Below are 15816 nucleotides of genomic sequence, written 5' to 3'. Positions count from 1 at the left end.
ATTGTGTGTCCCACTTAAAATTCACTTTCAGTAGATGACTTTCAGATTAGAAATATGGATCTCTTATAGGTTTATATTGCCAAAATATGAGGAAAAATGAGCTTTGGAACATAGTATTCTGAACCTGCAATGTGAATGTAACTTGGACAGTAGATAGCAGTGTTTATTGCTGGTGAAATCAAGCATAATGTTTGTTTCTTCTGCCTTTGTAAAGATACTCAGGAGTTCTGTGAAGGAGGTGTTCCAGGCTACCTCTTTTGAAATACTTTTCACAGTGAACCTAGTAGCATTGATTTGAATAATGCACTTCATTTCCTTAATTTTATTGCTATCTTCTCTTTCTCTGCCCTCCTTTATTTTTTTTTCCCCATTGGTTGATTTATCTGCTCTTTATTATTGTAATTTTTTCAGGAAAAGCAACTGTTTGAGCAAACAGTTAAATTTCACAAATGACTGCCATTATGTAGACATAGTAAGTCTATCCCATCATTTTGTGCCCCCACTGATTGCCAATATAAATGAACAATCTGACTGCACTTGGATAGATTTTAGAATTACCTTATGAAAGAAATGAATCATCTTTAAGAAGTGATCTAGAATTACTAATATGTGCCTTTTATTCTAGTATGTATGAGAAGTGTTAATAAGAAGATATTAAAAAATGAGTGTAGGGAAATAGGTTGAAATGCTAAAAAATTCTGCACTTAAATTTTGTAGCACTTTTCTTTGTGAAAAGTGAACTTCTAACTTGTGATGAATACCTGCTTTGACAATATGTCAGGACAAGAAATGGATTTTGTACAAATTCCAATCAAATTCTGCAATATGAGTTTGTGGTGTTCATAAAAGTATGTGTTATATGAAATTAATAACTGGTGTGTGTTTTGTTGTAATGGCATATGTGATATTTATGATTAAAAGAAACAGCATATAAGGTCCTTGTTTTCATTAGACACTCTTCCTTACAGGGGATGGAGAGAAGCTGGCTTGTGGCCTGGCTGACAAGACTGTGGTGATATTCAGTTCCAATCTTACTGATACACATAATGTTTTTTCAGGTAAATTTATGAATTATATTATTAAGGAAATAGTATCTGAGTTTAACCTAAAATGGCATAGTAATTAGATTCCACTTACATCACCTTGAGAAGAGTTGGGTAGAAAAGAATTAAACTGCCTGTCAGATTTTCCCATTTCTCATTTTTCGGGAAGATACAGTGATGTATCATGATATAGATTGCATTCTGTATTGCATATATATTATAGTACAATACATATGCAATCTGCATTGTGTATGTGTTATGATATTTTACAGTCATTAAGTAGAATTAATAAAGTCAATATACTGTAATGATAGTGCCTGTGTGTATTGCAGTAACATGTTGTAACAGATTATTGCTAAAAAATTGACTGCAATGACTTGGCAACAAATGTGATTGGTTTGCATCTTGGGACTTCTAAGAACACCTGTTTGAAAAAAAAAAGGGGACTATTCCTATGGAAAATCCATATCTGCAGAAGTGCATATTCATGCAAACACTTACTTAGTGTTGTAGATAAGCTTTAGAAAAATTAATTCTAAATTTCTACTAGAACTGTCTGTTGAAATTTTAATAACGGTAAATGTTATGATTTAAAATTCATGTAGCTGGACTGATTTACTGTGAAAGTTTGTAATGGAAGATGACTGTCCTTTACTAGTAGACCTAAACAAGTGTCAAAGTAGATTAAGTTGGTTTAGAAAATGATTTCTAAGTAAAAAACTCTGAAAAGTGATTTCTGGCATGGAATGAGAAACTGAAAATTCTTTGACTACTTAGCAACAACTAAAATGTCAGTCTATTATCAATATTTTTCTCATTCTAAATCCAAAACACAGTACTATACCAGCTACCAGGAAGAAAATTAGAAAATTTACTCTATCCCACCTGAAACCAGGACATTGGGGTTTTTTGAGTAATTTTCATTGTATTTTGTGGAAGCAGCTGTGGCATTCTGACACCTAATGGAGGTAACATTACTGATATTTTCCTCTTTGTGTGAAGAAATCAATGAAAATATGCCTTGAGGGCAGGGTAGCAAGGTCTCTTTCCCCACATAATTTAAAGCAATCATTTTATTTTGATATAAAACTTCAGTTGATTAAAGAGAAAATGTGCACAAGAGGGCAGCATAAGAACTTTGAATGTCTTAAGGCCAGGTGAAATTCATCAGACTTCATTAGACTAAAATGGACCAAAGTTTGTTGAAATTGTTTGACATAGTTTATTGTTTTTTGACCTTTTTGATCAGCATCAATATAATTATAGACCAAATTAATAATTTTAGTTTCTGCATGATGACTTTGGATTTTGAATTTCTTGTAAATTTATAATCTTGTTTTTAACTCTGTGATACAAAACTGAAAAAGTCTGGGTTTTTTGGTAGAAGCTTAAATCTGGAGAAATGTATAAATGCATTATTATTATTATTATTATTATTATTATTAGGTCATGATGGTGCAGTTAACTCTGTTGGATGGAGTCATGACAAGAAGTTCTTAGTTTCTGCATCAGAAGACAGAACTTTAAGGGTCTGGTCAGTCTGCAATAATGAATCTGCCCTAATTCTGGTAATTAGAAACTTCTGTCAGTTTGGTTCATAGAGGACACTGTTTTGCACTTTCATCTACCGCCATTTTAAGAGCCTGATTTTCAAAGCTACTGAGTGGTGGTGATTCCAACTGATACTATGATCTGCATAGGACATACTTAGAAATGGAGAACATGTAGGTTTAATTGTAGAGAAAATGATCTGCATTGATAGTGCCACTTGTTTGAGGGACCATGATGGATTAAATAACATTTGTTGCTTTCCTACATTTTTGATCACATATGGCTCAATTCCAGAAAATTGTGGGGTTAAAGTTTTCTCATCTTTTACAATTGGGGCAGATGTTAAGTGAGAAGTAGTGGATATTGTGCTAGGCTCAGCAATGTCTGTTTTGAATTTAAATGATTGTCCCACACTCCTTCAAGCCCAGAGGCAAACTAACAAAACCAAGTTGTACTAAGGTAAAATTGTATGAGAAGTCCAGTCTTTCAGAGGTGCAAAGCTTTCTATCCTTTACTATTGGATTTGTTGCAGTGTTGTATGCAGAACTCTGAGATGCCTTTTCATGGCTCTACCAACTGATCATCTAGCATCCTCTTTTAATTTCTTCCCCTGCTGTTCCCTGAAGTAGGAGAACTTTACCAGAAAATTTATACCAGTGCCACTCATTCTCTAAATATACTTCAGTTCTATGCATGACCACAGTGGAAGGATTTAAATTTTCCCTATTAGAGTGTGTTCCCATACTCCTGCTATACTTAATATGAGCTTGAGACCATGGCCACTCTGGGGTTCTCCTGTTCGTGGAAACTATTCTCCCTTCAGTTTTGCTAATTGTCCAGAATATCCTTTGAGATGAGGTATATGCATGATTTTATCATGATAATTTATGAAAATTAAAAAAACAACCTTGGTAGACAAAACTAGTAGGCATGTCTGGAAGCCTTTGTTTTATTGTCTGCTCTGTGTATTCTATTTTTGTTGGCTCAGCTCTGCTTGACTTTATAGGCTACTCAATTCAAACGGAAGTTTGAAGTATGAAGCTAGATTGTATTAGATTCAGTTGACTACAGATACTTTTAACTTCACTGCCAACTAATCTAAATCAATTGAAGAATTTGAGATTAATAGATGTCAAAAATAGGAAAACCCACTACAAAGCAAGCTAAGCATCTGGCATATCATCAAGATAACAGGGAGACGACACCTTAACACCAGGAATCTCTGAAAAAATATTTGTTACCTCAGAATCCATTCTTAATAATTGTCTTTGCATTTCAGGGCAAAGAAAAGTTCCAGAAGACTGTACGCTTTGCACAGTTTTATTTTATAGATACATTTATATTGCTTTGTTGTGGAGCTGAATTTCATCTATTACGTTTCCACCCAGACACAACAAAGGACGACCTCAAACGGTGAGTACAATTCCTCATTAACAGAGAAGTGAAAGTACTTGTACTGTTTGACCTGGAATTTTGTGGGTGTTGAGGTGGCCTAGGGGGTGAGAATATTACAAAAGAAGAAAAAGAGGAACTAATAGTAGATGCTAATTGTAAAAATACCTTTGTTCTGGCATAATAAGAAAAAAAATGGAAATGTCAAATATTTTTTTATAGTGCATACCTTAACTACTGCAAATTGTGTTTTACTACTACTGTTACCATTTGGAACCTCCTGAGCTTTCTCTTCTGCCTGTTTACATCTCAGTGTGCATTAATGTCTTGAGTTATGTTTGAGTAGCTATAGGAAACCTTCCTCTTGTGGGAATATTCTAATTACTTTCTAACTTTCTGTAACTTTCTTCCTTCTCTATCAAATGGAATTAGATCACTTTCATGATTTTCATTTACTTTCCAACTATTATATTGCATCTAATTAATTATTACCCTATTTAGTCCTCGTGTTTCTTCATTGTTAGGCATTCTTCATGCACTTATTGCTAATACTATTCTGGTTAGCATGTTATGGGTTTAGATTTTGAGTGGAAGAGCAAACAATGCTACAACATCGAAGTCTATTAGCTGGTATTGTGAATGGTGTGTTCTGTCTGTTCATGATAGTAAACAGCACTGGGCTTCATCCTTAAATGGGAAAAAGTAGCCAATTTTCTTAAGCACAGGCTTAAGTATGTTTTTGAACAGGAGTTCTTTCCTGGACTGAGACATGAACCTGGTAGTTGGAACTTCGCTGAAACTTCAAGTGATCATACAGAAAACAAAAGGAGAAACACTTAACAAAATATATCACTCCTTTAAAATACACTTTTTAAAGAACAGAGATTCCTTCTTGAAAAAGCAGCTGATGGATTATCGTCTAAGATCTGTTTAAAAGTTTTTCAAAATGATGCATTAATTGTGCTTTTCAGTCACTTGGTTTTACAGTTAATCCACTGTCACTTCTGATACTTGACTTTCCATTTCTGATCAAAATACTAAATGGATGGTGTTGTTATGGCTCTTATTATTATAGCCATATACTCTATTTGGAGTAGGAATAAAGTGAGCGGACTGGAAAAGTAAATACAGAGGAATACAAAATTTCCTGCTTTCATTTTATAGTATATACATCAACTTAGGAAAGTAAAACTAATAGAATAAAATGAAAATAAAATACTTTCCCAGCATTTCTTTCTTTTATGGAACACTGCATCATTCCTTCAGTTTCTCTCAACTCTCTCATTCCGCCTTCTGAGTTGAGTTTGGAAGAATGCTTGAATGAAACTGATTCAAGAAGGCGCTTTATACCCTTAATTAAAAGGGCATGGCAATGCAGTCTGGCTAACCAATAGATTGCTACTGTGTTTCAGAGGTGAAGACAGTATGATGACAAATCATGTAACTGTTTCTTTGTGCATAAATTTCAAAGAACTCCCCATAAGTATTAATTAACTAAGCAGCACAGCAACTTAATTCAATGGTTAAATATTTGTTCAGTTTTAAAGATGAAACTGAGAAATGGAAATAAGAAAAAAGAATGTTATATTTCTTATTGGCTTATTTAAATATATCCTTATTTAAAAACGTCACAGAGGAGATTTATTGTAGTTCCGGGAATAGGGTACAGATGTCCTGACTTCTGCTTCTATGATTCATCTCAAAATGATTCACAACCTAAACAGCTTTATTTGCATTCTCCAAAATTACTAACTACTGAATTTCTACTCTCACCAACAGCTACACATGCTGGTACAAAGTGTAACTATTTGCTTCTAAGTGTTTTTAAATTTGATTTTATTTCTTATTTATTTATTAGTTTTAATTCACGTAAGAATTTGAGCAGAACAAAACACCTATGGGTTGTTATCTCATTTTCATAATCTGATGTGTTTTAAAGTGATTTGAAAGCACTTTAAAAGGGAGAAAATTGTGTTCCATTAGCAGAAACGGTACCTTTTAAAACATTTTCTTTAGCAATTGATTGTACCAAAAATTAATACAGTAAGGGAAGTAATAGTAAAATATCTACTCTAATTAAATGGGAATCTATACCAGAACATATTCTAGATGGACAGTGCAAAGTGGGTTTACAATTTAGCATGCTAATGATATAAAGATGGGTGTTCATTGCAGGTGTTTGTGGAAAGTTAATGCAAACCACTTTAAGCCGGTTTAAACTTTTGAAGTAAATGGGCTACAAAGACCTGATTCAGCAGTATGATACTGAGAATATTCTCAGCTTGGTTCCTTTGAGCTTTAGCCATTAGATCAATCAACTTAAAACTGTTTTTTATCAGGAAAAGAACGGAAACTAGATGAGAAGCACTTAAGTCGTAAGATGAATTCTAACATCATTCTAACAGCAACCATCTCAAAATGCTTTAAATTTTCTCATCCTTGTCTTTTCCTATGTCTAAGATTCATTACACAGTGTAAGTGAATGACATCTACCCTCTATAGTGTAAGAGAATTTTTTCAGTTACGATAAATTCTAAACATTCTAGCATATTAAGTGATGATTTTCTTTTTCATGTAACTGACTTTCTTATATTACTGAACTTAACCTGTGTCTGAAATGTATAATGGGACTTCTGTTTGAAGACTATTTTTACAGTGCATACAAGAATGTTTGTAATAGCCTGACACTTTATGATCTGTTATACTGATGATGTTTGTGATCTGTCACTTAGTTTTGACTTTGTCATGTGCAACCATTTTCCTTAAAACTTCCAGTGTCAGATCTGCATCAAGCAGTTTTTTGGGAGGTTTTGAGAGTTTTTTTTCAGGAGCCTATTTGTCTTCTGATTTTAGCATAATAACACAATTTCAAACATTCAAGTTTTTTATCTGTTTCTACTTTACCTGGGTCTCCTGAAAAAATATTTCAGCAAAGGACTTCAAATCTGCTGAAAAGCAGATATATCAGTCTCTGCAACCATTGCAGGAAGTGTTTGTATCTTGGAATCTGGTTTTATATTTTATTTCTGAAGTTATACCAGTCTCCTGAGAATAACTATATTCTGTAAATATATTCCCTGAAAATTATTACATGTCCAAAGTATGTGGGATACAAGAGATTACGGAGATTAGTCATTTACGCTGTTTCCAGAATTCAAATGACTGAAGGCATCAAAGGAAGACAGAATTGTAGTTTGAGTGTATCACCCTCAATGTGATTTTATTTGTATACCTGATCTATAAGATTGTCAGCTGAGATTATGTGCGATGTATAGAATTGCAGAACTAGAAAAAATTTGGTAAGAAGGTACTGGTCATCCATTTTTTTGCCCCCATCACAAGCTATTCTGTGGCTTGAGGAGGTGGTGGTCTTATCTAGACAATTTTTAGGACACATTTGTGCCACAGTAGCCTCCCCAGTTGACTTGTGAGATGGAATTTTGCCTATGTTCACTTCACAGTCTTGAACTTCATCTGTGCAGCATTTTCTGGGGCTTGTAGTGTTTTGTAATAGCTGAAAACAACTTCACAATTGTCTGTAACAGTGTATTCTTATTTGAAACCCTGCAAAAAAGGAACTAGCTTTTCTAATGGCAGACTGCCAAATTTATCTATTGAAAGTGCTCAGACCTGAGATGGAATTCTTAACCTGGTTGTATGAAGTTTTATTTTCAGAATTTGCTTCTTGTAGGAAAATAAAAATATTTTTTCTTTCTTTTTGGAGATTTCTTATCATATTTGTTATTATCCTTTTTTTTTTTTTTTTTTTTTTTAATGAAGAAACCCTTGTATTGACGGAAATCTGTTGATGTTCTGCAGATGAAAGCACAGTTACTTTGTTGAATGCACCTTGTTAGTGACAAATTGTAATATCTTTCAACAATCTAAAAAGCTTCTCTTTTGTGTGCTCTTCATGCCTTTGTCTTGATAAACGTTTCAACACCTTCTAACCTTTACTGGATTAATTCCTCTGATTAATTCCTCAACAAACCCTTTGTAAGCTATGTAACAATCTTTTATTTTGAATTAAAATGTAGATTGTGCACTTTTGCTTATGTTTCATATACACTTTTTTTCTCAAATTCTGTTCTTATATATTATGAGTGACGTTAAAGTTTATATCTTGTGTTTGAAGGATGAAATATCTTTCTTCTACAATCTGATTACCTGCCTTCTATGTTATCTGTTAATTCTTAGTTTATGAATGTATTATTAAAGCAATAAAAAGGTAACCCAAATTGTTATATAGACTTTAATCTCTAATAGACAAGAAGTAATGTACAGCATCCAGCTCAGTGTGTCGACAAAGTCTGTCTGAGTTTAAGTTCACTTGCACTTTGAATTATTAAAAGTGTATAGGACATGTGGCAAATGCATTGTGTCCAAAAAAGATAAATATGCTAAAATACCTCTTTACTAATGGATACTCTTGCTCTGTTCTTTTTTCCCTGTTACAGTTTTGTCCTAACTTGTTTTTTAGGAATCTCAGTTTACTGTGTTGGTTGAAGATTTGCTTTCTAGGTGAAATTCTATCTGGATTACTCTCTAGAAGGCATTTAAGTATGTAGCAGACTGCATAGTAGAAGAGAGATACTTCAACTAACTCAAAACAATTGTTCTTGCATTTGGGAGCAACCTAACTGTTTCAGTATACCTCTTTCGGCAGAGAAAATTGGACCAGAAGCAGCTTCATGCTGCCTTCATTAGGTTGTTCCTGTTATCACAGAATGTCAGGGATTGGAAGGGACCTCGAAAGATCATCTAGTCCAATCCCCCTGCTGGAGCAGGAACGCCTAGGTGAGGTTAGACAGGAAGGCATCCAGGCGGGTTTTGAATGTCTCCAGAGAAGGAGACCACAACCTCCCTGGGCAGCCTGTTCCAGTGTTCTGTTGCCCTCACTGAGAAGAAGTTTCTTCTCAAATTTAAGTGGAACCTCTTGTGTTCCAGTTTGAACCCATTACCCCTTGTCTTATCATTGATTGTCACCAAGAAGAGCCTGGCCCCATCCTCATGACACTCACCCCTTATATATTTATAAACATTAATGAGGTCACCCCTCAGTCTCCTCCAAACTAAAGAGACCTGGCTCCGTCAGCCTTTCATCATATGGGAGATGCTCCACTCCCTTCATCATCTTTGTTGCCCTATACTGGAGTCTCTTCAGCAGTTCCCTGTCATTCTTGAACTGAGGGTTCCAGAACTGGACACAATATTCCAGGTGTGGTCTCACCAGGGCAGGCTAGAGGGGAAGGAGAACCTCTCTTGACCTACTAACCACTCCACTTCTAATACACCCCAGGATGGCATTGGCCTTCCTGGCCACAAGGGCACAGTGCTGGCTTATGGTCATCCTGTTGTCCACCAGGACCCCCAGGTCCCTTTCCCCTACACTGTTCTCTAATAGGTCATTCTCCAACTTATGCTGGAACCTGGGGTTGTTCCTACCCAGATGTAAGACTCTACACTTGCCCTTGTTATCTCAGCTCACTCAAAATTAGCTGGGATATATTTACCCAAAAATGGAAATAAAGCAATTGTTCCTGAAGTGTAGAGCGGTTTATATTTGTAGTTTGCTTGAATAAAATATTCTGGAAATAATAAAAAACTTATTGGATTGAATTGCAAAATACTCTATTTTGCCATCTGCTTCACCATCAGTGTTGAAGTAGCTCTACCATCTACCTGGAAAAGCTCAGCAGATCATTGTTTGAGAATGACAAAGAAAGGCAAAAGCAAATTATTGAGCACTTTTCTTTTGAACTGATCAGGCCAATAAACATATTTCTTTTGTCAAATGTTTTATCATTTGCAAATTTTTAGCAAGAAACAGTAATTATTCCAACAAGTGTGTCATATGTGGACTTTTGTATTGTCATTAGACAATTTTAGACATGCTAAAATGGAAGTATAACACAGTAACATTCAAATTATTTTACTGCATAGAAGTATCTGCATTTAGAATATAATGTAGAAATGTTGAAGTATTGTGGTGTGTTGACATTCACTGACAGCACCCACCCAGTCACTCGCTCACTCTCTCCCAGTGGAATCCCCCAGTGGGATGGGGTTGAAAATTGGAAAGGCAAAGGTGAGGAAAGCTCGTGGGATGAGATAAAGACCATTTGCTAAGTGAACAAAAAGAAAGAAAAAAACAAGTGATGCAAAAGTGATTGCTCACTAGCTCCCACCGGCAGACTGATGCCCAGCCAGTCTCCACATAATGGCTACTTTCAAAAAAATGACCTCTCAGTTTTATTGCTGAGCTTGGTATTTTATATTATGGAATATCTCTTTAGATAATTCAAGCAAGTGGTCATGGCTGTGTCTCCATCTGGCCTCCTGCACTCCCCCTGCCTACTCACTCTGGGGGCATAGTGGGAAACATAGACTATCTTAGCACAGTACAGACAGTTCAGCAATAGCTAAAACCCTGATGTGTTATCAACACTGCTTTGGTCACAAATGTAAGACACAATATCATACAAGTGACTATGAAGAAAATTGACTTCACCTCAACCAGACCCAGTACAGTTATTAACAACACTGTTTATTTACCTTAGGTGACAACTTCTATGGAAATCGCATTCTTCTTGCCCAATATATCCGTATACATACCTATAACCATGGATGAATGCTTTCTGTTGACTTCAGTGGGTTTAAGATCTCTGTAGTCTGTGCCAATAGATTTCAGTAAACAAAGATCTAGTCACATTGAATCACAACACAGTTCTGCCTTTTTAATAGAGTTCAGCAATGAGTCAAAAGGTCTGTGGCTGTAATTTTTAATAATGAAAGAAAGAATTCTGTTTTGCTTTGTGATTCCAATGGGAGTTTACTGGTGGTGACATATCATAACTTATTTTGTTAACAGTAACATTAACATTAGTTTGATATTTTTACAGATACAAACAGAGAAGTGTTTGCAAATTGGTGCAGAATTTTCCCATGGCTTCAACAATGGAGATTACAAGCCTTTCAGCAGTAAATGATTTCTACTCTTGTATCCTTTGTTTTTCTTATTTTCTTTATAGTTCTTTGGACTTAATGACATGGAAATAACTTTAGTTAAAGTAATTAGCATTTGATTCTTTAATACTCTTTTTCTTTTTTTTTTTTTTAGTAAAAATGCTGTATTTCTTGTGGTATTGAACTTCATCCTTGGACATAAACTTTTAGGACTGTAAGATTTTTGGTACTGCTTATAGGGCACTAAATACAACAGTCTTGATATCTGTTTATCCATCTTTTTGTCTGTCTATATGCTTTTGTTCCTTTAAATTGGTTTAACTTTAACACAGAGAACTGTACAGATATTGTACTTACAGCTGGCAGCAACCGAGCACTGGAAGTTTTTGACCTCAATGCAGGCTGCAGCACAGCAGTGATACCAGAAGCTCATACTAGATCAGTCCATCAGATCTGCCAAAATAATGTATACGCTTTATTGAATTTTATTTGTAGTATGATCACAACTCCATCAGCAAAGGAATTGGAGGCTGAAGATAAAAATGATAGCCATTAGTAGAGGTTTTTATATGTTGGGAAGTATGGGCAAGGTCGTAAGTCAGTGTGATAAAGGCACCTAGATCTCATTTGTTCTCTAATGGAATGCAGGGAGCAGCAAGAATGACTGAACAAGCTTGCTAGTAGGGAAGTGTATGTTACCCTTTGCCTTACTTGCACCAGACTGTAATATCGCACTTCAGCATGTACTTTTCCTTATGCAACTGTTCTCCAAAGTTGAATCTGAAGTCATCTGATTTTTATACTGAAACTTCAGAAACAGCAACCAAAAAAGAGAAATTGTTCAGTCCTGAAATGGACTAGATGTCTTCAGGCCCCTCATCCTTGCTTATTTTTTTTTTCACTTGAAGATTGATTTGAATGTTTGGAGATCTTATGGTACAGTGCAAGCTTGAATGCCTACTGCATTACGTTTGGTTGAGTGTGGTTCCTCATTCCCACTTGGAAAGTCCTTTCTTCTGTGGGTTCAAAGCAGTTCCTTATTACTACTTTTGTAGAACTCTTTGTGAGTTTTCCCGAAAGATGTGATCTGGTAAAACACTTAAAATTGTGCTAACTATTTGAGTACTATTTGTGACACATATTGGCTTAAAGTTTTGGCTTTTGTTTTTGCTTGGTCAGCTTACTGTCTTCAGGTTATCTATCTTTAAAGCTGTAGGATAGTATTCACTTGGGAAAAAAACCTGGAGGTACATGGTATAGCAAAGAAAATTGACCAGATTTTTGGAAAATTATATATCAAGGTTTTCTGCTTTTTCAGTTATATGAAATTAATAGTTTTGATAGGTCAACAGGAAAATTACACATCAACTATTTTGTTACAGTTGTATAATTTAAAACTGTTAGAGTTATTATAAATTGGTGAATTTACATTAAGATGATATGCTAAAATATTTTATTGATTTATAAAAATATGCAGAACGCTCTATGTAAATTATATCCTGTTTAAAGTGTGAAACACATTGGAATCTAAAGTGAGCTATTGATGAAGAGTGGTGCAGTAGAAGGAAATTTGTGGAGTGAAAGAGCTAATGAAGATCCACTGCCTACACAACAAAATTTACAAAGGCTTTCCTTTGGACTAGCTGTAGTCTAATCTTGTGGACTAAATGATCAAAAATCACAGAATCACAGAATGTTAGGGATTGGAAGGGACCTCAAAAGATCATCTAGTCCAATACCCCTGCCAGCACAGGAACACCTAGATGATGTTACACATCATTAGCAATTTATGTATATATGTATTCTTGAAGTACATTTTCTGGTTTAGATTAATCCAAATGAGTTCCCGTGTTCCAAGACTGCTTTGTGATGCTACCTGGACAGCAGTAAGTGGGGATGATCAGGAAATTTGTTCTTTAAATAAATTTTAAATATATATATTTATATTTAGAAGGTCTTGTAAAACACTAGGAAATATATATTCTGATTAAGTCTGGGAGAAACCTGTTAGAAAATTATTAAATACAGAGGATATTCTAGAAGCATAGGTGAGCAACATGACATTCTATTATTTCTGATTTTGGACAGCAGCAGCTGTAAGCAAGTATATATAATCTGCAATGTAATGACTTAGATTTTAAATTATTCTTTTGGTCTGTTCTAAAGATTTTTTGCACGAATTGACAATGTATGACATTCATTGCAGCCTACAGTGTACCTGATTAAGCTTATTATATAATTTGAAATATGTTCACAGCGGACATTAACTGATACAGAGTAGAACAGTAATCTGAATCTTCCTCCAGAACAGTTTAGCAGAAAATATTGCAAATGCATATATGAGTATATTAATATAAAAGATTTGGCAGCAGTGACTGTCGGACAGTACATCTCTTAGAAGACGACAGGGTGGGAGACCACAAAAGACATTTCTAACTCTTGAAGCTCCACATATGATTAAAGCTTACACCATAAAATTGCTTTCAGAGCTTTAGGCCTTATACTGCTTGCTTAGAACATCCATCATCTTGATTTAACTAAGCGTATTAATATTTATTATTCAAAACCTCAGTGCATTTTTGTTCCCTTAAAACGCACCTTGGCACCAAATTCCCCTGAAGTGCTTGGAGCATACCATATAAGGACAATACAAAGCTTGTCTTTGTATAAAGATTCTTCCAGCAGTAACAAAACTATGCATCCTTTCTACAGGACTTTCAGCCTCTGTCCTTAAAACAAAAACTACAATTTGGCTGTTGTGTTCTTTGTAGCCTTCACTTCCTCACTACATGCACTTTTAGTTTTGTTCCTTATGTTCCCTAAACACTCCTCCCCTGTCAGAACCTGATCTTCATGTCATGTCCTTATGTCACGGAGGAACTCCAGAATTAGTTTTAGGCAGACAACAGGGTCCAAAACAGACTTTATTCTGGCCGGAAGAGTCTGGCAAAACAACTGACTAGAAACAGGGTTTATACAATTAGTTAGCACTCCGGTGACATGAAATACAGGTTTGTATATCAGTTGAGGAGATTATTTGGGTGCAGCAAATAAGAATAATGGAGATCCACAGTGTGCATGCGTGCACTCACAAGAAACAAAGCCAGAGCTCCCTGACTTCAGGGTACTACACTCACCTGAATTAGGTGAGGACTTACACTTGCTTGTCCAGTAACGACTTACACTTGCTTATCTGGCAAAGAATACACTTGCCTATCTGTCAAGGAATTATTCAATTATATCACTCACCCAAACGAGGAGGTGAGGTGCTTCCAGTCCCAGGAAGTTACCTTAGATGGTGTTCTCGTCTAAGTGGTGGGCTCTTGGCTTCAGCAGACCTGCAACTCCAAGAAGACTGCACAAAGGGGATCCTCTGTGGGCACCCCATTTTATAGTCTGCTCAGATCTGGCTGTGGGCATTCCAGAAGCTTCTCAGCTTCTCTGCATCCCCCCTCCTCTCCTAACGACTCTGGCTAATGGACTCAGGGGTGAACCTGGGTCCTCTTTCTCTGTACGTGGTCACCTTTGGTCCAGTGTGATGAGTTGGTTGTTCTCAGACTGCTGAGTTGGTTAAAACTGGTGTATCTCCTGTCATGTGCCCAAGTTTCTGTTATCTAGTTCAGCCAAGGATGCACCCAAGGATTATTATCTTTGCAAGGCATCAGTGAAGTCCTGTTTCTTGTACAATAAGTTACACAGAGTTAAGCAAGGCTAGGCAATAGTGATGTGGGTTAAAGGGTTAGCTTCAGTTCTGTGGGGTAGGGTTAGTTCTTTAAGTGGAAGTGTTAATTGTTAGTTCTTTAAATGTTAATTAGTTAATTGTCAATTCCCTGTATCACTAAATTTTAACAAATGTAGTTAAAATTAATTGATTGAAATATCAAAATTGTTTTCCTGTCTTAGAGTTTAGGAACCTATGAGTTACAGAAATAGATGGTAATTTAAGATCAGACCACAAAGATTTAGAGCCTTAGTGTTAACAATATGTTTGTAGTGCTGCAAAACATATTATTTGAAAGTAAAGGAGTAGTGCAAGAAGTAAATGTGTGTCAGTAGGACTTTTTGTATTGGACTATGTGATCATTGCTGACTGAAGAAAGGGAGAGTGAGTAAAAGTTTCAAAAATACAAAAATAAACTTTAAATTAATACTATCCTTTGGACAACTACTGTCTTTGTCTTTTACAATTCTTATTTTTTTTTTTCATATAATTATACACAGCTAATGTGATAACACGTAGAATTTGTGGGGAAATGTGTTGCGCAGTGCATTTTAGTTCATCTGTCAGAGCAGGCTGTGATAATCCATAGTTTAAGAAGGAAACCTGCTTAAAACAAAGCAAGTGAAAGCTCCTATAGTATTTTTAAAGCTGAGTGCCCCTCTTTGTCTTGCCATTTGGTGAATTTTGTGGACTAAATACCAGAGCATTTTCCAGCTATAGGCCAGTTTTCATAACAAATAGAAGATTCCTGGCAGTCAAGCAGTGATTGCGGGAAATGACCTTGAGGTTTCTGTGATGTATTCAGCCAAATCAAGAATGTGAATGGTGGGGAAAGGAAAGAAGGAGTTTTAAATGTTTATATTTAGTTCCTTGGAGAAAGAAGTTTGTAGCCAGCAAAAAGGCCAGGATCTGCCAATGTGGATGTTAAAAAATCAGAGGTTTAAAGAAAGACTGGATTTAATTATTGAAAGGTATGAAGCCAAAATCTGTCCTATTATGAATTAATGCAATTGCTACTGAAGTCAATGGACAGTGTGCCCACTTATGTCAGGACTAAACATGGCTTATAGTTAAATGATGGACTACTCTTTGATCTCTTCCTTTCCTTTTCCATCCTCTAAACATCCCATAATATCTTGTGTA

General features: G+C 35.5%; 1 protein-coding gene across 3 annotated transcripts in view; it reads left to right on the top strand.

The window, feature by feature from the left end:
• Positions 1 to 15816, top strand: part of WDR27 (WD repeat domain 27) — a 131573-nt gene that overhangs the window by 23612 nt on the left and 92145 nt on the right. For all 3 annotated transcript variants that reach the window (XM_021296077.2, XM_065057685.1, XM_021296075.2), the window contains exons 16-20: positions 969 to 1058; positions 2490 to 2611; positions 3874 to 4007; positions 10889 to 10986; positions 11297 to 11418. In XM_021296077.2, coding sequence (XP_021151752.2) covers positions 969 to 1058; positions 2490 to 2611; positions 3874 to 4007; positions 10889 to 10986; positions 11297 to 11418 — 566 coding nt within the window. The remainder of the gene's footprint in view (positions 1 to 968; positions 1059 to 2489; positions 2612 to 3873; positions 4008 to 10888; positions 10987 to 11296; positions 11419 to 15816) is intronic.

The sequence above is a fragment of the Columba livia genome, chromosome 3, assembly GCF_036013475.1.
Source record: "Columba livia isolate bColLiv1 breed racing homer chromosome 3, bColLiv1.pat.W.v2, whole genome shotgun sequence".
NCBI lineage: Eukaryota > Metazoa > Chordata > Aves > Columbiformes > Columbidae > Columba > Columba livia.
Note: the sequence above shows the minus strand (reverse complement) of the source record. Positions and strands in the feature narration are given on the sequence as shown.